This window comes from Gasterosteus aculeatus, chromosome 9 (assembly GCF_964276395.1).
Source record: "Gasterosteus aculeatus chromosome 9, fGasAcu3.hap1.1, whole genome shotgun sequence".
In the NCBI taxonomy this organism is placed as follows: Eukaryota; Metazoa; Chordata; class Actinopteri; order Perciformes; family Gasterosteidae; genus Gasterosteus; species Gasterosteus aculeatus.
The window spans coordinates 12,183,488-12,206,811 of NC_135696.1; the positions used below are offsets into that span (position 1 = coordinate 12,183,488).

Below are 23,324 nucleotides of genomic sequence, written 5' to 3' on the forward strand. Positions count from 1 at the left end.
TCAGGGAAAGAATTTGGGCTCAAACATTTATAGTGCATCTTGCTTGCATGTAGCCTGTGGTGTATCTTCAGATAATCTGTTCTTTGGTCTTGGTGGATTTTGGTTGACAATATACTGTACAGCTGATCAAGATGATTAACAAGTAGCAGTGTGAATCGGCCAAACTGAGCAAGGATCAGGAGAACAGGACAAAAAAAAGTGTCAATCGACAAGGAAAATGCTTCTAATAAAAAATTATAATTGTACATTAGCCAACACAAACATTAGTAGCATTGTGGTGGCTGCATGGGCTTGTTACCAACTTGTGTAATGCAATGATTTCCCGGGGAATGTTAAGATTGACGATAGACTCTCATTCGTTGAATTGTTTTGCCTAGAATGCATCTATGATTAATGAATTACCTAGTTGTAAATTACCTCAAAGTATCTGCACCGTGTTGTTTAGACCATGTTCAATAGCATATGTGTGCATCACGGATGGAGACTGATAACAGTATGCGGCCATTGTGTTTGTCTACTCAGGGGAAATCACATATGGGGGCAGAGTGATGGATGCTTGGGACCAGCGCTGCCTCAGGACAATCCTCAAAGGCTTCTTCTCCCCTCAAACCTTGAAGCCTGGTTACGCTTATTCTGACTCTGGTATTTTTCATTCTTAGGCTGTCTTTCATTTTCTTTTTTTACTTACAAGGCATGGACAGAAATAACAAGGACACTTGATATAATGAAAGTGAAACAGCAGCTGTGTGTGCATTTTGAAATGTATATTTTGCCCTGTGTATTCTCATATAATTGGGATTTTCTTTGGATTAACGTTTTTCTCTTTTCTGTGTTTAAAGGTACCTACTATGCCCCAGATACAGACGAACTAGAGCAATATAAGAAATATATTGAGAGTCTTCCAACTATAGATGATCCTGAGGTCTTTGGCATGCATGAGAATGCCAATCTGGCCTTCCAGGTGACAAACGCAGAAAAACATACAGATCCCAAACCTTCTCATATAAACCGATGTTGTTAATTAGTTTATTTAATTTTTTGTTTGTTTTGCAGAAGTGTTATGTGTTGTAACCAGTCTTTTCAGAGAGCATGAGTGTGCACCTGGTAAATAGCAGTAATGTTTCCTTTCTTGTGTATTATGTATTTTCCTCCAAAGCGTCAAGAAACCATGACTCTCATCAGCACCATTCTTGATGTAAATCCTCGCTCATCAGCCCACCATGGAGCTAAAAGCAACGATGACATGAATCTTACTAAAACCTTATCTACTGCAGTTTTTCCAATGTGTTCTGTCTCCCTCACTCACTTTGTCTCCCTGATTGTCCACCTGTCCATCCAGAGTGTCTGGATATGGACATGGCAGTTGAAACTCTGTTTGTGCGGGATGAAAAGAACCGCCTTAACTCCCTGACAACTGTGTTGGGCCAAGAGGTAGAGTGCTCATGGTGCATGAACACCATCTAGCTTCCTCTAGCAGTGTTTGCTACATCAATCCGAGACAAATTATCGCTCATTGCTTTTGCAAAATACAGTAGCCCTGAGAGGAAACTAAATCTGATGGGTAAATTTTCTCATTCTCAAAAGTTTTGCAAAGTAAAAAAGTTGAGTATATTACCCTAGTAGGAAGGGGCAGAGGACTTGTGGTGATGTCAGAAGAGATGGGCCGCACATACACAAGCTTCCTGAACAACCAGGTTCCCACCAACTGGGCAAACTCTGCCTACCCCTCCCTCAAACCCTTGGCATCCTGGGTCAGAGACCCTGAGACACACACACTGACTTGATAGAGAAATCTCAGTATGTGTGTGCGTGTGTGTGCTTGAAAACACTGATGGCGTTTTTCGCGAGACACACATCATCTCTCTCTCTCTCTCTCAGCATTCGGTTCATCACCGCTGACTTAAAATGTTCTTCCATGAGACTTGGTGCAACGTGTGTGTTGTACAATCACAAAAATTCACTCAGACACACACAAAGAGGGCAAGCAGATGACAGATGCATTTATTTACGAAGTCGCTGTGTCACACGCTGCATATTCACTCAGAGGAGAGAATCCTCCTCACTGTCCGACCCCATTAATAAAAGGATGCTTGCGCTGCAGCCTGCGCTGTTAAACAAAGCACATAAAAATGATGAATAGATATGCAAATGGAATTGCTTTTTTTTTTCTTGATAGACTTGGATCACACGTGGTCAGCCCAAATCTTTCTGGATATCAGGATTCTTCTTTCCTCAAGGATTTCTTACAGGTAAATAACTGCAACACTAAAGTACGTTCCATGTTTTTTAATGAACCAGATTTCAAAGCTTCTTAATTGAAGTGATCAAATAAACAATTTTACATAAAATTATATGTCTATTTCTTTTTATATCCACGGTCGTTGCTATTTAAATGTTAGATCTTGCAAAAGAAAATGATGAAACATGTGTTGCGTGTGCTTCTCTGCCCTTAGGGGTGCTTCAGAATCACGCCAGGCACCACAATCTGCCCATCGATGAGCTCAACTTCCGCTTTAACATAGTGCCAGTGGGCAGGAATGATCTCCTGTATCGGCCCTTGTGACAGCCGAGCTGAAGGAGTCTGTTGGAGAACGTGCTCCGCTGTCCCTGTAGCAGGTGGTGGAGGGGGTGGTCAGGATTATCCAATATGGATAACAGTTTCTTCAGTGACCTCCCCTCCAACACCTTTTCCATTTGTTGCTCCCTGAGCCTCTTGGTCCACTAAACACAGCTAAATTGAAAGTGACATTGTTTAGCTGATGGTTGTGCGTAAGTGTTTTGTATAGAAGGGTTGTCTGATCCCAGAGCAGAGCTTCCTAATGGTCTTAAGTCTGCTATTTATTGGCTTTGCCCAGTGATGTGTGTCATTTCTACATTCAAACAACAAAGTCACAATAGTTAGATATTAGTTCAAATTGGTCTTTAGATTTAAACTTAGCCTATATTGTAATTTTTAACATTTGTAACACACAAAAACAAAGACTGCTGACTGGCGTGCAGCAGAGACCCCACAAAGTCACTGCGTCCAGGCAAGAAAGTCTGTTAAACCATGTATTATTTTAACACTGATATGTAATGTAATACAATCCTTACCTTTTCTGTAAAAAATTGTTGTATAAAGGCAAAGAGGATGTATTGTTGACGTTGGTGGCTCAGCCTCTTTAACGAGCAGTGGAGCACAATTATGAAGATTTGGGGGCCTTTGTTACATTTCTTTACTGTGAAAACAAAACAACGGGCAAATCATTGAAAGGATCATTGACCCTGAATATTTATATGTCACTTCACATTTACGAGGTCTGATTTGTGAATACAACAGTTACCGGAGCGGGAAAACAGTGTCCTCGTGCACGGCATGTTCATGGATTGCTGTCGCTGGGACGCTGACAACATGGTGATTGAGGACGCGTTACCTCGTGTGATGAACGCCATGCTGCCGGTGGTGCATTTTGAGCCACAGCAGAAACACGTGCCTGAGCCTGACCTCTACCACGCACCTCTGTACAAGACCTCAGCCAGAGCTGGGACTCTGTCCACCACAGGTGTGTACTGGCACAACACAGGGACTCTGTTTGCATAGTGGTTTGGATTGCACTTCATGTTGTTACATTTTTGATGCATTTAGCCGACACATTTTAACATGATCAGACCGGAGTTTGTCTTTGCAAATGTTGATGTGCAGAATCTTCCACTATTCAAGCAATGCATTGGAGAGACAATTTAATTTGACTTTTTTTCCTCAACTTTCATTTCTGTCTCAATCCAGGTCACTCAACTAATTTTGTTGTGACAGTCATGCTTCCCTCCAATCGACCAAGCGACTATTGGATATCAAAAGCCTCGGCTCTTGTGTTTTTATTTAAAGAAAAAAAGGAATATGAAATGTGACTGATATGTTTGCTTTTGCACAACTTTGAAGTTACACTGAACTTTTGTGGAATTATTCATTAAAAAAAATCTGATACAATCTATGCTGAATGTGCACTTAGGTCACAGTGTAACACACACTTCCCGAGCCAGACCCCAATGATCCTTAGAGTTGTGTATCCGTGGAGAATAACATACAGATAACAAAGCAGCAAAGTTTAATCCTGCTGACACTTAAATCCAGATATTTAAAGAAGAATCATTCAGTGTAAACAATATAAAGTAGAATCCCATCATGGAGAGCTCCATTCGTGCTGTTTGGTAAGTCATAGGATGAGTGGGAAAATCACAGTACACGTGTAGCCTCAGGCAGAGAGGAGACGGAGGGATGTACGGCAGAGTAGATAAAGTAGATGGATAACCCATGTATGGCCAGACACACAGATGTTAACGGGGCCTTAGGAGTGGTGAGTGGGGGTTGAGCCAGAAGGAGTGATGATCATCAAATGATGAAATGTTTCCACCACAACCCCCGCACACATCCGCAGCCTATTTGTGTCACTTAGGGCATGCGGTGCAAACACATAAAATATGTCTTTTAAAACACATTAAGTAAACCCACTGCAGTGGTGCGGCACGATGTGGAAACAGTCAATCTCTGTCGCACATATTGTCTCATCCAACCCTTACTGCTCCGATAGAGGCGAAGCAGGAATGGGTTACCACCAGTACAGACTAAAACCTACTCATATTAGACTGCCTGCTTAATCCGTCTGATTTTGTGCAGGGTTTAGATCCTTTGAAGGGGCGTTACAGTACGTTTGATGAAGAGGTTTCCCTTAAGCAGTTAATGGTGATGAGTTGTCTGGCTTTGTGGGGCCATCATCAGGACATCATCAGACGTCAAGCCTTTCTATTTTTAATAATCTCACCTTGAAATGACAATGCAAACAGTAAATCTGCAGCAGATGTCAACAATAAGCTCCCAGTCATTTGCAGTAAAAATGAATTGCAGTATGTTCCTGTAGAATAACTACAATATCAATTAACATCAGCCATGTATAATTCTGAGGGCTACAGGTATCTGCATTATTATAGAAATTATGCAACATAAGCAATCAAAAACCACTTAGAAAATGTATAAATCAAACAAACTTTGACATTGAACCGTCATCATAAATTCTGGTACTGTAAAAACACGAGGGACAGAGAATTTGAGTTGTCCCATTTAAAGTCAAGGTGTAGAGACATGTGTATTGACAGTCGTGGACGTCTTCTGGACGATCACACCCGTCTTCTTGGAGACAACCTTTTCCCCCAATGGTCTGTGTCTCTCTGGAGCAACACCTATGAAGCATCTAAAATCAAAATAGTCTAAGATCAGAGACTGGATGAAAAGCTGTTGGAAACACCTTTTAATCATAAGGTGTCATCTCAATTATGCTAAATTATGTTAAGTATGCTTATTTGTATTATTGCCAATTGATACTTTATAGTGAAAAAACAAACTATTTCCTATTAATTTTGGTAAACTGTGAAAAACCAATATGTGTTAATCACATGCTGCAACCTTTTCATACCCCAAGTTAAGGAATGAGGTTGGTCACAACTTTCTGAATGAAAGCGTAAAAATAGATATTGTATTGTTAATTGTAGCATGACAGCCACTCAAATTACACTCAATTTTGATCATATTTCTCCTTTATTTCACAAAATAATCATGTACAGTGGGCTTTTATGTAAATCCTTTGAAACGATAATGAAGTATAACAGCTTTGCAAAGAGTAAACAGTCATATACTCAGTTTTTTGTGTACTTTGCAATATCAGAGTTTTACATGTGCAGCCCATTTATTCAAACAATTGTATGGTTGCTGCTTCATAGCTTTGATTGCTCAATGAAGAATGCATTTTACCAATAACACAATATTCTCTTTACATATGTTCAGTGCAGATGAAGTTATGCAATTAATGACCTTTGTTCATTTAACATTGAACAGACTCAGTGCCATATATGCTTCTCACATGTAAGAAATGTGCTAAATAGACATCCACATAGACATGGGAGGGGTTATTTCACAAAGTATCTACATAGGTTTGGCAAAGTTACATATGCTATATGTAGAAGACATCATCTCCTCTGTAAATATATACTCCACCTAGATGGAAAACTGATCATTTTAGCAATATTTCTTAATCTATTAAATAGAAATTCTTACAGCAACCAAGACCCTTTTCATTAGTGTGTTACATCAAAATAACATAAAAGTATGGCTTTCCTTTAAAAAGGAATTCATGAAATAGCTTTGTACTCTTTGTTTATCAGTGCTCATCTTTTTGTCTTCATCTACCTTTACACCTGCAGCTTATAATCATCCAAAACGCAAAGACAAATGGACTAGAATAGTGCAACATTTTGAAGTGAAAAAAACTCCTATTTACCATTCAGGCGTGTGTGGCATCAACATCCTCACTTCACAACAAACCCAAAGTGTTGAGATACACCGTCATCATTACAATGTAATGTAATACGAATATTTTAACCAAATGGATATAAATCTTATTGAATCCTGATTAAATTTCCAAACAGGATGAAATATACAAATACTGTATTGCTAAATATGTTAAGTACATTTTAGGCAAAGCTGGCTTCACCTCTTCCTGTCTGTCCATTAACAGTGTATATGATACTAAATACTGTGCAGTCGTTATACAACAGAGTGACATGAAATGTAGTCAATGATCTCACCATCAATTCTTTCAGTGACTATTTTTCTTCAGCAGTTAGGAACATAAAAGTAAGTGTTGTATAACCACTGAGGATCAGAGGGGACGCTTTGTGGGTGAGAGGGTTTTACACAGATGGTGGCATGAGGTCACCCATTACTTCTTGTTGAATGTTACTAGAGATTAGATAAGAAAGTGTTTGCCTTTCGCTGAGTAAAACAACAAGGCACTAGAGATGTACCGAATGCATCTACACGGGGATAATGCACCTTCCAAATTCATTTAGAAATCCATCAGGAGAACTATGAATGTCATTTGACTACGACTTGCATTACTCTTTTTTACTTCATCATCAACAAGACTCGTGTGTGTAACCAGTGCAGAAGTCAGATAAACAACGTTCATAGGAATACGTTGTTAGATCCCTCCAGAAATTACTTACAAGCTATAATACATGTGAAAGGAGCAGATCTGTAAATCTCTCAAGAATGACTTTTACTGGCAGCAGTCACGTGTAGGCTAAAGAAAAAGGAAATGAGGCGATCGGCGGGAAGAAAGGAAGCGCTACGAAATAGTGTGAATGACTTGAATGCCAAGAAAGAAAAGAAAGTGGTGAGTAAGGATCAATTCAATACTTACACAAGTGGAAAAAGAGTTGAGAGCTGAGACAATATCAATACATAGTCGGCACGTTATATAATTGTCAACCGCTTAGAGTTTAGTAATTAATTATTTAATTGTTTTTTTTCCAAAACTGTCACTATTTCCATCCCCTCAAATGTGGTGAATTGAAGTGTTTTTCTTTGTCATATGCGATAGCGGATTGAGTAATATTGAGTTTGAACTGTTGTCAGCATGGGCAGATTCTCTCTATTTTCAGACATTTCAGACATTATATAAATATTCAACAAGTAATTGTGTAAATCTGATACATTTAAAATTAATCAAATATTAACTGTGTCTTAATTTAAAGAGATGGAGGGAAAGATTTACTTCGAAATAACGGAACCTTCGGTCACGCACATAGCTGCAGCAACGAGACGGGTTCAAATCACGTCGGGATTTCCGATGTCGACTTTGCCTCGTTGAAGAGATCAGCCTCATGTGAAGTCTTTGGACACCGCCTCAATGAAATTGGGAGCCGACATGAGGATCGTGAAGGTGCAGATGATGGAGAAGAGCGAGAAGGCCACCAGGCACAATCGATCCACCACTGCCGCTGCAAACTTCCACTCGCTGCAGATCGCTTCTCCCTCGTCGTGCTCTCGAAAGCGCCTGGCGATGTAATGCACTTCCTCCAGGATCCTGGAAATCTCCGGAACCTGCTCCAGCAGCAGAGTCCGCGTCTGTTCCAAGTGGATCTCATGCGGGGAGGAGCCGTTGAGGTGACCGCCGCCGCACATCACCGCGCCTGAATCAGTGCTCGGTGGGAACGAATGGTTGTCTGAGCTCCGAGGGTGGTAACCACGATACAGGTTGGCGTTCCCGTTGGTCGTGGATGGCTGGGTGGACGCCTGGCCCGGCACCAAGCTCATCTGAATGCTGCCGGAGCTGCTGTGTTCCGGAGGATGGTGGCAGTTTTTGTAGTCTGCGGCGCAACCGGAACTCACGGCCGTTTTATTTTCCTCCCCAGGTTTCTTCATGCGGAGAAACCAAGCGCACCAGTTCAGTAGGATCACTCGGACCTGGATGGAGAGATGAGATCGGGCGTATAAGTGTAAGACAGGACAGAAGAGGAGGAGAGATCAGAGTCAGATCAGTATGAGTAGTAGAAATGACAAATATAAAGCAAGGCAAGGAGAGAGCAATACAGGGGGACAATGTTTTTGTGGAGGAAGATGCACGTGAGTTATTGTTAACATACCCATTTAGGCATTTTCCCTCCATAGGGGTCATGGTGGTGGAACTGCAATACCAGGACGGTTACCACCACAGACAAGCCTACAATCATCATGGTGCTAGCAAAGTACTGGGCTGGAAAGTAGAGGAGCAACTCAGTACGGCACAACAACTTCCATTTGGAATAGAAAACAATCAATGCAGCATATCAGGGTTATTTTGAAAGAAAAGTTGAATGCACAAATGAGCTGAAACCCGAGAGTCAGACACGGTAGTTTGGTAGGACTAGAGTAGGCTTGGTAGGCTTGTTAGTCAGTACGGAGTTTAGCCTTTCAACAACCCACCACAGCGATGTCTAAAATGAAACATCCCAACTTACAGACCAACCCAAACACATTCACGTGCTCCGTCCACACACACCCCAATACGCATGTTAAATTCCCTCTGAAAAAAAGAAAAGTTTTTCTTTTTCTAAACTGCTCAATGAAAAGGTACAATTGTCAGAGGGAATGTTAAAGATTATTCCACCTTGTCTGGAATCCATCAGTTCAGCTTCACCTGCAATGTGTTAATATGTCCATTCCAATAAAGGCAAATATGCTGATGGCGTTGTTTTACATCACTCAGCTGCCAAAAGATATCAAGCAGCGTCTGCATCCTCACTGTCCTTTTCATGGCCACTTAGTACAAGGAAGTATCAGCAAGTTACAGCATTTTAGAATAATCTTCACATTATATATCAGCAGCCTCTCCAGGCCCCCTGAGGCGAATGATATGAGGGTTGTTATTGTCATTCCGCTGTTTTAAAAGCCCAAAACTGTTTTAACGTAGAGCTCTTCTCCCGATTCTGCACAGTCCCATTCTAATTTACCAAACTGGTTAAATGAATAGCTTTAAATGGTCGGTCAACAGTTTTGGCAAATGCAAGTATGAATATTCTAGCAGAAATTATATCCAAAGTACATTTACCAAAATAAATTGGGCTCATCCGTATGTGTACGAAATGGAAAAGGAAAGCGGAGGGAATGAGCAGAACAATCTGGTGTCTTTTGTGAGTTAAACACACACACACTCACTGCCGTGCCTGTCACATTAGTTGCTAATCAACCAGATGTTGGTTGAATTTCCAAACAGGAGCTTTTTTAGCTGTGGTCCGTGTCCATGTTCCGTTTGTTCTTACAGATCATTCAGTATGCTGCTGCCATCCCATTGTTCTAACAGCCCCATCATGAAACCTCAACAGTGTGAAAATAGTCGGAACATGAACAGATTAATCAATATGCACAGAGATGTCACCGGACCTTTCTGGTCAAGTTAACAATTTTATCTTTTTACTTTTCAAAAGACCAGAAAAACATGTATTTTCAATCTATTCCTGTGTCTGGTGTGCATTTAAACAGTATCATGAGTAAATATCACTCCGGTTCACTTCACAAAATGCCAATGTGCTCTAAGTGGAGCGGCAGAGTGTCTTACCAATCAGAGGAACGGAGTCTGAAGTGGCAGGCATGATCTCTGCGACCAGTAACATGAAGACCGTTAGAGACAGCAGCACTGTGATGCCTGCAGGAGACACAGACTCTTTCATCACGTTCTCCTTTTCTCCTGAATGGTGACTTGAGAACACTCAAAGTAAATGTAGCTGGTTGCTTCAAAACAGGAAAAAACAGCTGTGGATTTATTTTGGAATCTTAACTCTCTGTTCTGCTCTCGAGGGATTACTTGCAGTTATATATTTACACTGACACCGTCTCACTGAATGTCATTTGGAAACAGGCTGACATTTTCAGGTCCAGGTGATGAACCTTTCTGTTTTATGATGGAACTTCTATTTCTCTGCTAATGACTAAAATCCCAATTCAAAGGCAAATTCACTGCCAATATGTCAACATTAGCGAAGAGCAATGACAAATAAATGGGTTAGCAATGGGTTAGTCATGTACGTGTGTGCGTGTGCGTGTGTGTCTCTCCTGTACCCAGTGAGATCTTCTCTCCAGAGTCAGCGGGGAGGAGGAAGACCAGCAGGGCCAGACCAGAGATGAGCACACAGGGGATGAGCAGGTTGAGGCCGTAGTAAAGTGTCCTGCGGCGCATAGTGACTGTGAACGTCACATCTGGATATGGCTCCTTACAGCAGTCGTAGTACAGCTCATTCCGTTTAGCCGGCACACCTGAGGGGAACAACAGAAGGTGGATCGTACGCACGCAGCTGTAAAATAATGGTTGGGCTCTTCTGCTTTGGTGAAGAAGAACTTAAAAAGGCTGTTAATGTGCAGAGGTGGTAACTGATGAGTGCCAGTAGAGAGCACCAGTTAACGACCACCAGTTATTTGTATGTATTTTTTAATACTGGTACCGTTAAATATTTATGGAAAGGTAAGCGTTATGTGGACTGTTGGCATCCTTTGAAGATTAGGCAAAAAGTCAAAGTGAAAGAGTCAGCGAGGAAACATATGATTTACACTTTTTATACCATGCCGTGGTTATAGCACAATGACAGTTCCTCTGTAATCACTCAAAGATTACACTTAATCTACATGTTCTTTATCTGAAGATTTAGGACCTAAATCAAGCAAATATATAACCAATGCTGACAATGTAGAAAGAGAAGATTATAATTTCATAATTAATGTATGGTCTATGTGGAAAGCTTATTGCTGAAAAAAAACAGCACTTGCCTAAATGAATACTACACATAATACAATGATGTCTGGATTTAATCTTTTACATAAAGTAATAAGCTTCCAAGCACAGAGACGAAGCTGCCAAGTCCACTGTTTTGAGTCATAACTAATTTCCTACAGCAAATTTTCTTCATCATTTTAGCAGCCAGGGCGGCACGGTCGCGTGGTGGTCAGCACTGTTGCCTCACAGCAAGAAGGTCCTGGGTTCGACTCCGTCCAGAGGCCTTTCTGTGTGGAGTCTGCATGTTCTCCCCGTGTCTGTGTGGGTTCTCTCTGGGTTCTCCGGCTTCCTCCCACAGTCCAAAGACATGCTCTGGGGATCAGGTTAATTGTGGACTCTAAAATTTCCCGTAGATGTGTGAATGTGAGTGTGAATGGTTGTGTGTCTCTGTGTTAGTCCTGCGATTGGCTGGCGACCAATCCAGGGTGTACCTGTCTATTGCCCGAAGTTGGCTGAGATGGACTCCAGCCCCCCCGCGACCCTGTGTGCAGGATAAACGGTTTGACGATGGATGGATTTGTGTTGGAGTTGGAGTCGTGTTCTGGATCCGTACACGTGGGCTGACTGGCATTTGGTGCTTGTACTCTTCATTCTTACTAAATTTGCCACTTTGCATTGTTATTGAAATAGAGGAGATTTGGAGACAAGTCCGGTCCAGTTGATGTATTGAGTCTGGTGGACTTTAGATCAGACATTTATGTATAAAGCACATGTCATATTGAGTGGCAGTTTACAGAGGTTTAGTAATTGAATACTTAAGTGAATAAGATTATATATATTTGTTTGTAACCAAAGTAGGGGAAGTTCTAAATAGATGAAAACAGCACCATTTTCTTAAAACAATCCTTTCCCATATGTACTTTGAACAAACTATTGATGACTCGTGATGATGATTTGTTCCTCCTGTTAATACTGGATGTCAAAACATCCCTTTCCCAAACTCTATTTTGTAAATTATTGAGGAAACTTTGTTCACGCACCAACCGCCAAGACAAATTTCTTGTATGTTTGACATATTTTGGCAATAAATGTTTCCTGATTCCCGATTCCTGATTCCTGATTCTGTATGTGGAGGAGCACTCTACTCATTTAACATTGCGTTCCTATAACACTGGATTTACGTTGAATTTTAAAAAGTGTCTAAATCAATGCAGCAGAACCAGTGGAATCCTCTTTTTTTTATTCCACACATTCTTCATCCTCATCAACCCTGGCGTCTACATCACCCGCACGCAATTTGACCTCCCACAGTCGAGTTCGAGCTTTGTTGGTGTTAGATAGTAGTGGTGGCTAACGTAGCCTCAGGCCGCCAGCCTCTTAAAGTAGAGATGAGGAGGTCTGCTAAGATATTATCACAGATAATCAGGCGGTTCCTTCTATATATGTTTGAACATGAGTGAAAAAATGCACCCAATATTTGTTGTTTACCTAAGAAATAATCAGTATACTTGAGATGATGCTTGCATTTGGAATCCATTAGCATACGTTTAGGCAGGAGGAGCGATTTAAAATCACCCGTAGCATCGATTATTCCCGAATGCTCATCTATCTTGTTGCCGTGTTCACTTTATCCCTAAACTCTGCCTCGTCCAACAGATTTACAGAAAAACAGGTCAATGGTTCAGTCTAGACAAATATGTCCCAAAACGTGTGATCATTTCTGTTCCCGAGAGCCACTGTGTGAGAATATGAATAGCATGCAGAGCACTGACAGGCATTGGTGTGTTCTGAGGCACCAGGACAGTGTGTGTGTGTGTGTGTGTGTGAGTGTGTGTGTGTGTGTGTTGTTGTCCAGCTTGCTCGGTTGCTTTGCCTGAATTAAATGAAGCATCCCCGGGCCAGCTGTCCCCACACATGGCCATCGCCATCGCACTCTATTTCCCCGGCCAGCTGGATACTTTCACTATGTGTGTGTGTGTGTGTGTGTGTTGTTGGTCTCTGATTAACACGTAAACTTGAGATAGAGATTACGTGTGCTTTGAATTTCCACATTGCAAAATGAATAAATGAGCGGTCAAGAAAGCAAAAGAAAGAGAAGAAACCTCTTTGCTTTGTTATCAACAGAGACAAACAAACTGAGAGGAAGTGTTTGAGACAGAGTTAGATAAACTAAAAAAACTATTATAAATAGCCATCTAGTTGCAGAAAATAAGGGAAAATTGTGAATGTTGGCAGAAGCAGTTCCTGAAAGCAGCATCATCCGCTTACAATTGACACAATTGCTATGCACCTGAACTAAGGCTGCAACTAACGATTATTTTGATAATCGATTAATCGGTCGATTATTTCTTCGATTAATCAATAAATCGGATTTAAAAAAAACGGCATTAAAAAGCTTTAATTTCCAACCCTTTATTCTAAAACAGAACCTTAAATTCGTCAGAACTAGTTCTCTATACTACACTCACAAACACACCCTCATGTTCACTTGAAGCAAATTCATTAAATTATTACCGTCATTGTAGAGCAAGTTAAGTAAATGCATACAGCTAAAAAACAACCAAGTGCTATAAGATGAATTTAAAATGGCATTTGTAAATAAATGCATTAGAGGCATCTTAGTTGATTTAATGGATCACCATGTGTCTCCCTTTACAGGCATAACATCAACTACCGTATAACCCACAGTATATGCGCAAGCGCACTGGACTACCATATATGACAGCATTAAAAAGTACAACACACACAAATATATTTTGATAATTTTTAATTATTTTAATAATCGATTTTTATCGATTTTATCGATTCGTTGTTGCAGCCCTAACCTTAACGTGTCTAACTGTGCCTTTCTATTGCACTTCTTACCAACAAGATCCCATTCCCCGTTTGGTATGTAGGTGGAGATGTCCACGTCCATCATCTGGAGGTCCAGCAGCCAGCCGTCATGTGTCCAGGAGCCAAACTTCAGGTCACACTTCTGCACATCGAATGGGAACCAGCGCACATCAATGTAGCAGGTACTCTTCAGAATGCCTTGAGAGACACACAGGACAGTTACTGTTTGCACTTTGCTCAATTTGTTGAAAATCAGATTAAAGAGTGGCGAAGCAATGCATCAAATTGCTGCCAGTCTACTTTTCTTTTTTAACAGACATGGAGGGGATCATTTAAATCGCTTATGTCATATGGATCTATGATTTCATATTTATATATTTTCTGTCATTATATTCATATTAGCATTTCATTCAGTTTAACAGTTTACCTATAATTAATCAATAATTAATATTACAGCAATATGAGCGATCAGAACACTTTTCTTTGGTTATAAAACTCTAGGGTTAAAATTGGATAAAAGGTGATTTCATAGTGTTTCATAGTAAACGTCACACTGTTGTTCCAATAGTGTTCCATTTGTGGTAGATCTTCTACAATCACATTTAGTGCCATTCTCAAGAATATTCTTTCACATATTCATGTTTTTGTTGGACGATAATGATTTAAGGATGATATTAGGAATGATCAAGTTAATGCTGTTTCTAAGGATAATGTATTTATTAGTTTATATTCTTTATTGTGTATTTGTTAGGAACAGAGACCATATACATAAACAATCTGACAGGAGCTTTCCAATTACAGCTGATGTTAATTTGCAACAGCAGACCCTGAAAATTGCTTTTATGAACTAGGAGATAAAAACAAAGCGAGGTACAATTAAAGCAAATGTTTAAAAGCGTCACACGTCAGAGCTGGACGGGAATAGAGATGCGTCGTTGAAAGGCCAGAATTTGGCTGCTCTCCTGAAAGTAATGAAGTTGGCAACTGTCAAGTGATCGGGTAGCAAGCTGCAGACCTTTTTTTCCCCTTTTACACAAAAGGATGAGCAAACCATGTTCTGAAGGATGTGACCTTACAGGTACCACTTGCATCTGCTCTGACGGATCTCTTGATGTATTAGTAGGAAAGGCTGAGTACATTTACACATTTAACTACAAGCAAAATGGAAAACAACCAGGTTTGTAAATCGTAATATCTAAAGGCCCTCTATGGATTTAATTACAGACTGGTTGGCTGGGACAAGGCAATGACAAAGCATTGTGGTGCGAATTATTTAAGGTAAACCATAAACTATATATTCATCCGGAATTTAAGAGACATTTGTCAGAATGAAATTAAACCGTGTTGTTAGTGAAATATAAGATTTAACGTTGAATATGTCACCTGGTGGGATGTATTGGCAGGATCCTGAAGCGTTTACTAACACGTTTGTGTGGAACGTAGCATCAAACCTCTCGTCAGCACTGCAGCGAGAGAAAGTGTAGAACGTAAAGCAGTTTGGAAAAAAGCCCCAAAACAAAGTGAATGGGACTTCAATATGAAAAAAACGGAGCAAAAAGATTCTGAAGTTAGGAGTTAAGAACAAAAGCAGAGACGGATACAATTAAAAAAAAAGAGAAAAGGTGTGATTAGTGTGGTTCCAGACAGGCAATCCTAGACATCATAATCACATTACATTTAAGTTAGCTAACGATTTTAGTGCATTCAACCACAACAACATAAATGAAAAAGTAAAAGAAAGCCGAACAACAAAGTGCTAAAAGTAAGTGCAATCTACTACAGTGCTTCCTATTCAAGGTATCGCAAGATGATGTTCTTTTAAATAATTGTCTTTTTCCCTGCTGAAGTTACTGCACAAAGAACTCTTACTCCCCGTTTGATACTGACCCGTGGAGCATGACAGTTTAATAATAATTGATTGTCCCAGAACTGTTCTCTCCTGGTGCTTTTTACAGTAAGAAACACTAAAACAGCTGTTTGACTCAGGACAAACACCACCACAAACACCTGGTACATTATTAGGATTTATCTTTAGAAATGGCTATTATTGTTAAAGTAAGAAGTGTATTTAATTTCTATATTTACTATATACAATAGTTGCCATTTTATTATCATTCTAACAGATTGTGAGTGTGATTTTTTGTACTGCGATTTATCTAATGCATTTGGTGTAGAATAAAATATTGAATATTGTAGAGCTGAAAACATTAAAGACACATAACTATAACTATCTTTTATTCTACTTTCTACAAGCCTTTGACCTTTTAGAGACTGCTTTCCATTTTTCCCTATATTTTTCAGAAAAGGAGTGAGATCACTCATATGTACAAGACAAAGTCAGGTGATCAAACTGGATCTACCACAGAGGTGCATCGTGGTACAAGTCACAGCTGTTTCGTAAGAGCTGAAATGTTCTGGATGGTCTAATTCCCACTGCCCAAAGCCACATGGGAGCTCTACGTCCTGCCAGAGAGAATTGGCTCAATCACCATGTTAAACGAGACTTTAGCTTAGAATTACATTTCATCTGGGTAGAGAGGCTCCAGGTAATCAATGCATCTATGTAAAAAGCCATGTTGTTAAAAATGCAAAGTAAGTCGCTTTGGATAAAAGCGTCAGCTAAATTACCTGTAATGTAAAGAACATATAAAAATAATGACGTTACATAGAATGAAATGGCAAAAGTAGTGACCGGTTAACCAAGGTGCTGATCCTGTAGCTTTCTCAGCTAATCATCAGCATAAGAAATTGGCTTTATAAAGTTAGCTACCTTTTTGGTATTTCTTTAATAGAAGAAACACCCTGCCTAATTCGTAACAGTAAAACTATGTCATGTAGGTGGTTTCAAATAAAGTACATTGCAATGACCAAGACAAGTAGTATTCAATCATTACAACGTAAAAGCAACTCTCATATAGCAGATGTTTAAATGCAGCACTTGGAGTAGTTTTAAGTGGGAGGGAGTAATACAAAACAAGGCATGATGAAAGGAGACCAGGCCAAGGTGTTTGAGTATAACCTACCTGTTGTAGAGGAGGATATCTGGAACCCAAACCAGGTTAGAAGGGAAGCGCAGATTCTGCACCCCAGGGTAACTCTCTTGATTCCACGAAAGGTAAATGTCTGTCCAATGCTGAAGCAACAAAGTGGGTGAGGTAAGGTAGGGGCATCGTCACAAGCACACAAGACAACAAGAGAGAGAGCAATGAAAAGAACAGTTGCAACTGCATATATAATCTGTGCCTGGAAGAATATTTCTTAAAATACAAAACACATTCTTTTGCCTGGCTAATATTTCAACAACTGTGGGCTCAGTTTGTCTCCAGCTCTGCTAACGAGGCCTGGCAGTGAACTCTTGCCAAGCCGACAGTTGTTGGCACTGACCCCTGCGCTGCATGTTGAGCAGGAGGCCAACTGAGGCCAGCGTCAAAACAGAGTATTTAAAGACAAAGGAAGTGACAGTGTTGCTTTCTTGCCTTTTAATGATTTACAATCCATATCAAGATGATGTGTAGAGTGGTATACACATTAGCGTATTTTTTTTTGCATGTGTTGGTTTTGTGGTTTGTGTGTGTGTGTGTGTGGCATACAGTATGTATAACTTTATAGATGGAAGCCCTCAGATGTTGCAGCCAAAGAGCACATTCTCAATGCAGCAAACACAGTTCCATCGCTGATGGGTCCTCTGTCCACATCTGTTTTTTATACATCTGTGTGGTTTGTGCACGGATGCTCATATGCATATGGATGGTGTGCAATGTGTAGTTTTCTGTTGCATGAATGGGCTCTTGGCATTGTCAATGAGTGCATGTTTCCATGCGCATACCTATGAATTTGTGTCTTTGTCAATGTGAGTAACCTTACAATGAAAATTATCCTACACAGATGGTGCCTGACTTTCAAAGAGATGCCATGCATCTAAAGAGGCTGACATATGTCTCCGCTCACGCAGCTAATGACTTAATCACTACACTTGTCATCCGTAGCCTTGGCTGTTTGTTGCTACGGATCCCTCCTTTCACGTCGCTCACGTTGGCTTGGAAAATCACAGCTTACTGCCAACAGAACCATTTACAGCTCACTAACTTTGTAGTCTGTCAGGAAAAGACAAGGAGGACACTGGACTACGGGAGTTAACAGCTTTCTAAGAATAGGTCTGGAGTTACATAACAGGAATTTTAAAAAGCGTCACTAATTTGAAACAACTAGGTTCTCATTAAGGGAGTGCAGAATTAATCTGCCCGAAAGATTTAGGATGTTACTCTTTGTAGTAGTGTAGGATAAAATTAAGCACCGTAGTTAGAACTCTTGCACGACAGCTAACATACAAAATAGTGAAGCATTTGTCATTTGTAGGATCTTTTTTGTGTGCATGTTATATCCTCCCATTACAAAGCCCCCTTAGCCAGACCAGACCAGAGAGGAAAGTGTTACCAACAGTGATAATGGGATAACGATGTGCTAATAGATGACACCAATTTTAAGATTTCTCAAGTTATAAAAATCAACAAAAAAAAGAGGATTATATCGATGGTGCTCACAGCAACAAGTACATCTATTTACATACTTGAACACATGTTTCCATAAATACTGTAATAATCCCTCTAAATAATGTTCAGCCTTCATTGTAAAAGGATTTAAAGGAACTATTTATTTGCTGCAAATCATCTGCAGTCAAACCCGTTGATCTCTAGATTATCAAGATTAACAGCAACACGGCTCCTGGAAAACAACTGACACAAAAAAAAAAAACATTCCATTTACTTTCATTACACTCAAATGCAGGCAGGGGTTTCTGAGATCAACATATCAAAATGTGTGTACGTCACTTTTGGGGTAAAATGGGTGAAATTACCCTTTAAATGTCACTCTCCCAAAAGGCATTAAAGCTTGCCATGTAGGAGAAAACAAAAGTAACAGTCAGTTGTTCCTCCGGGATGAAACAAACGTGAACCTGACACTTCACTTCACTTCAGCCTTTGTGTGAGGCTCTTAATGTACTTTACAATTCTCCTTCAAAATCTGCTGCATCTGCAAAGCTTCTTTGAGCCATCACACCAAAGTGGATGCCCACATTAACGAGGTGACTTCTTGAATAATTGATTTCTTGTAAGCCAGTCGGAAACTAACTCACTCCGTCAGTGTAGTGAACGCTGTGACATCAACAAAGGGCCTTTTGACAGTGGCCGCGGAGACAATCCGCATACGTTACCTAATGTAACATTTTCCAGAGCATTGTAAAGCACGTTTCCTCTTACAACAAACAAATCAATCCATAATGGGATAGTTGTCATGCAGTTGAGCTGAGTAGCTTTTTACACGTCCGTAAATGGCCGTACTTGATGCCGATAAGATCCCGTCTCATATATCAGGAATCAGGAAAAATCTATTGCCATAATATGTCAGACATACAAGGAATTCGACTACACATTCCAAAAATAAACCAACAACAATTATATTAGTGATCACACAAAAAGTGAAGAAGTGAAAAAGAAAAGTGGACGCACCAGCTGCAGCCAGGCATTTGTGATCATCACCTGGTTCTTCTCATCCTGCAGGGGAAGGGGAGGGAGAGATAAGGAGAATAATCAGCATGGAGGAGACGTGGCAGATAGCAAGGGGAATGTAAGAAGAACAAAAAAAAAGAAACCGTGTGTCTGTTAAAACAGCATTTTTTCTGCGCTGCTGATCGGACTCCGTTGTGTGCTTCACAAAGCACGTTCTTCTGTTCTGTTGTCGTGTGCGTGGTGCAATCAGCTTGCAATCATTGAGATTTGCCTTTAGTTTCAAGGTTGCTGTGTTTTGGCTCTATTTTTTGTGCCGAACCTCTTTTTTTGTTGTCATTTGTAAGATGCTGCTCAATTTTTGGCACTGACATACAGTACATACGCAAACATTAGCAGCATCGTAGCCTTACAGTTGACTAAAGTGTGACTAGTTACGGAAACCTTGGCATGGTTGTTAGCTGCATAAGGCACACGGTGGCCCTTCCCCTGACTGGCAGGTGACCAGTCTCGCGTTGGTCTGTCAGTCTGCTTGTGTATCGGTCATTATTCATGGGGATGAACTCTGTGTGCGCCATGAAGCTGCCCCAGTTTCCTAGTTAGAGAAACCCAGGAGCAGATGGAGGAATCAAAGGCCACCTTCCATATGCACAAAAGACACACACACAAAGACACACATAGACAAACAGCCCAGTAAACTTATCATGTAGAGATCTAAAAAAGCAAAAGTAAAAGTATGTTTCTTTTCTTTGGTTTCTGTATATTACTTACTCACTCACTTACTGTGTTTAATAGAAAAAAAAGTCTAATTCCGTCCAAAATTTTAGTATTTGCATGACTCAGCAGGGTAATGTGCATGCCAATTAAAGTCTCAATGGCAGTTGAGAGTCACTGGGAGAGGCGGAGAATATGGACTTGATCTTGTCTGCTTTCAAACTACCCGGTGATTCAGGAGAGGTAATTGGGAAGCATCAAAGAGTCGTGGCCTGGGGCATATCAAGTGTGTTGTCAGCAAAAAATGTATGTTTAAGTATTGATTAGGAAGTATTCTGTTTTCTATGAATGATGTAAAGAGCAAAGGAACTCAGAGGCAACCCATTGCTTTGCTAACTGGATATAATCAGTTATATGAGCCGTAAAGTAAGAGTGGAACCAATTACGAGTGCCGTCATCAGCACCTGAAGACTGCAGTTTGTATTTTTTTGATATATTGCAGGAAATGACTTTGAGAGGTGGATGAAGAGGGCAGTAAAAACATTATTTTTTATTAATTTCTTATTTATTAACACAAGACTGAAGTTTACTCTCTGACCCGTGCTAATTGGAGTTACGTGCTTGACTTTTTCTCGGCTGCGTTATTTGCTTCAATTGCCAAACCATTTCTACAATTTGTATTTATTCAACGCAAGCAACCAATGTACCAGTGATGATGTTGCCAGGTAATGAACAGAAACAGAAAGGTCCTGTGGTGCCACGAAATAACAACCGGTTGAAGGGACAGAAAAATAAGTTTGCTCTTTCAAAGACGGATAGTTTCAGTTGGCTGCAACTGGTGCGAAATCTGTTTAGGGGTCAGAGGAAGAATTCTGTGAAGTGAGCGCAAAGTGTGTGTGTCGGCACTGCAGTCGCTGTTGATGAATCGGAAAAAAACATTTGATCAAATGTGTGCAGCTTTAATTTATCTTTGTCGCTGTTGATTTTGAATAAATTCCACACACATCAAACCATTTCTACACTTTAGCCGTGCAAACACACTCACCACGTCGATGATTTGTAGCAGTGTGAGGCCAAGTTCCACAACAATGGGTGCAGAGTCGTTTTGGACGGGTCTTTCCAGGCGATTGTAGTTTACCATCAGGTCTCGGTACAGCTTCCTTTGGTACACACCGCCATGGCAACCTGGAACGCAACGAGCTCCTCATCAATTCAGTCAGCTCTAACTGTGATTCTTTACAAACGTGAAAGTGCAAAGAAATCATTAATGGATCATTGTTATCCATTTTAATCTAAGAATCTATCTAATTGTTCAATTGTGAAATAAAAGTTTATATTTCAAATAAAAATGAACTGCAGGTCCATTAAAAAATGTGTGTATCCAATAAATACTAAAGCATTAAAGAGAAAAACATGGACATGCAATTCATCTTAAATAAGTAAGTATGAACGATTTGTTTTGCTGACAACATGGACACATGTGCATGATCTAAATTTGCATAATGCAACGTAACACACTCTTGGCTTATTTCAGTAGGTCAGTAGAGAGCAGCTGCAGAGAAAATTGTTAATAGCCCGAAAAAAATCTGAATTGTTGTTTTCACATTTCTTTGTGTATCATATTTGAGCTTTTCAATGTTTAACGTCCTCAAGCGAGTTTGTTTTTCAGATTGTAGTAAAAATGATTAACAAAATAATTATAATATAATATTAATATAATAATATATATAATACTATACAATAACTATTAATAATAATAATAATACATATCAATAATAACTATTACTAAATACAAAAAATAGAATGTGTATATGAATATATGCTGGAATGGAATGCTTTGATTTCAACGTCAAGAAAGACTTTATTTTTTTCCTATTAATAATATAAGACTATTGATTCAATTATTTGTAACTCTTTTAGTTTTTTTAGTCTTCAGCCTTGAAACACTGTCTAGGAGCTTGATAAAAGGATGACACAAAATGCCCAAAAGTATATTAAAGGTTCTTTAGTAAATAAGCCAAATTACCATGCTTCAAACTAAAGCTGTGAACAGTAATCTTATCAGAAACCACAGTCCCCTTGGATGCAGATGAGTCACAAATTCATGTTTTTTTCATTTAATATATGCACAGCGTCGTAGCGGCTCAAACACACACAAGTTGCAGACTCAGATCATTTCAAGACTGTATCCAGATCACATTTTGCACACTACCCTGAGAATATAATCAAAAGGACTGTGTCTCAAACGGAGGGTGGTTGTAATACAAATTGGCTGAACGGTAGGAATGTTGTAAAATGTCATAAGAGACAAAGCCTTCACTTTATCGAAGAGTACAATAGAAATCTCCACAGTACCTCAAGACATTTTCAGATAGAAGATATTTCAAAGATGTTTACTTGTGGTGCTGAGGGAGGCTACCCGATCAAACTGCCCTTGAATCTATTGAGCAGTTCAACTACCTGGTAAAGTGTCTGTGTCTTTATATTATTCTCTGACTCTTTGAGGCAGGGGAAAAAAGTTGAGTCTAACATGGTTGTTTGAGTAAAACGTGTATTCTGTAGAAAGAATAGGATCTAAATAAGCCTACAGAATAAGTGTAGAGATTCAATAGAGATTCAAATTTAAAGAAATGTAATCTCTTCTTCTACCTCTCACTCTGGTCTGCGTAGATGACATGACAAATATGCGAACTTTCAAATTTAGTAATCCAGAAGTTTACACTAGTAAGAATGGAACCATTTGAAAGTTTAACATGAAGAATGAAGGCGATGAATTGAGCGTTACATTAAATTGCCATTCTGAATTAATACTACGACATATTTTCTTCAGAAGCAGGTCTCAAAATAAAAAACGTCAGACAGACAGACATGTTACAATAAACGCGCTTTTCTGTTGTGCATCTGAAGACCCACCTTTACAGCAGAAGGTCGTCCACAGGTAAACGCCAATCAATACAGGTCCGGCGCACCTGCGAGGCTCCATGGCAGCGACGCAGCGCGAGTCCTTCTGCAGCCCGCTCGGGATGTCAAACTTCGAGGGAGGGCACGCGCGCGCTCGCGCTCCCTCTCTCACGCACGCACGCACTCTCCGGTCCACTGTCACCTCACGAGTCCCTTTAGATTCCGCTCTCCTTCTCCCTTCTCCGTGCTCAGCTGTATTTGACATGAGACACCTCGAGCTGTCCCTTCGCGTGACAGCCACCTGTCCGCTTTC

At 40.1% G+C, this 23,324-nt stretch overlaps 2 protein-coding genes across 2 annotated transcripts in view; one reads left to right on the plus strand and one right to left on the minus strand.

Moving 5' to 3' along the window:
• The window catches only part of dnah6 (dynein, axonemal, heavy chain 6), a 31,607-nt gene extending 27,719 nt beyond the window's left edge, over nt 1–3,888 (plus strand). Inside the window, 9 exon segments of the mRNA XM_078080002.1 lie at nt 523–642; nt 840–961; nt 1,157–1,278; nt 1,326–1,436; nt 1,571–1,811; nt 2,177–2,249; nt 2,454–2,547; nt 3,313–3,542; nt 3,767–3,888. Coding sequence (XP_077936128.1) covers nt 523–642; nt 840–961; nt 1,157–1,278; nt 1,326–1,436; nt 1,571–1,811; nt 2,177–2,249; nt 2,454–2,547; nt 3,313–3,542; nt 3,767–3,888 — 1,235 coding nt within the window.
• A 1,662-nt stretch (nt 3,889–5,550) lies between these two features.
• On the minus strand, nt 5,551–23,313 carry LOC120825163 (neuronal acetylcholine receptor subunit alpha-7). Its single transcript, XM_040186606.2, has 10 exons — nt 23,024–23,313; nt 21,156–21,295; nt 19,400–19,444; nt 16,916–17,025; nt 15,276–15,355; nt 13,923–14,090; nt 10,409–10,603; nt 9,909–9,995; nt 8,458–8,567; nt 5,551–8,278 (listed from the first exon to the last, which is right to left on the minus strand). The coding sequence occupies exons 1-10, from the start codon at nt 23,274–23,276 to the stop codon at nt 7,694–7,696; spliced, it is 1,773 nt and encodes a 590-aa protein (XP_040042540.2). The 5' UTR covers nt 23,277–23,313; the 3' UTR covers nt 5,551–7,693.
• Between the last annotated feature and the right edge of the window lie 11 nt (nt 23,314–23,324).

Bases quoted from the DNA above. Each gene is read 5' to 3' on its own strand.
- LOC120825163 (XM_040186606.2), bottom strand. From the start codon at position 23,276: ATGTCAAATACAGCTGAGCACGGAGAAGGGAGAAGGAGAGCGGAATCT. The intron at 21,296-23,023 runs GTGGGTCTTCAG...GTTGCGTTCCAG, and splicing joins GACGACCTTCTGCTGTAAAG to GTTGCCATGGCGGTGTGTAC. The intron at 10,604-13,922 runs GTAAGAAGTGCA...TGTTCCCCTCAG, and splicing joins CGGGGAATGGGATCTTGTTG to GTGTGCCGGCTAAACGGAAT.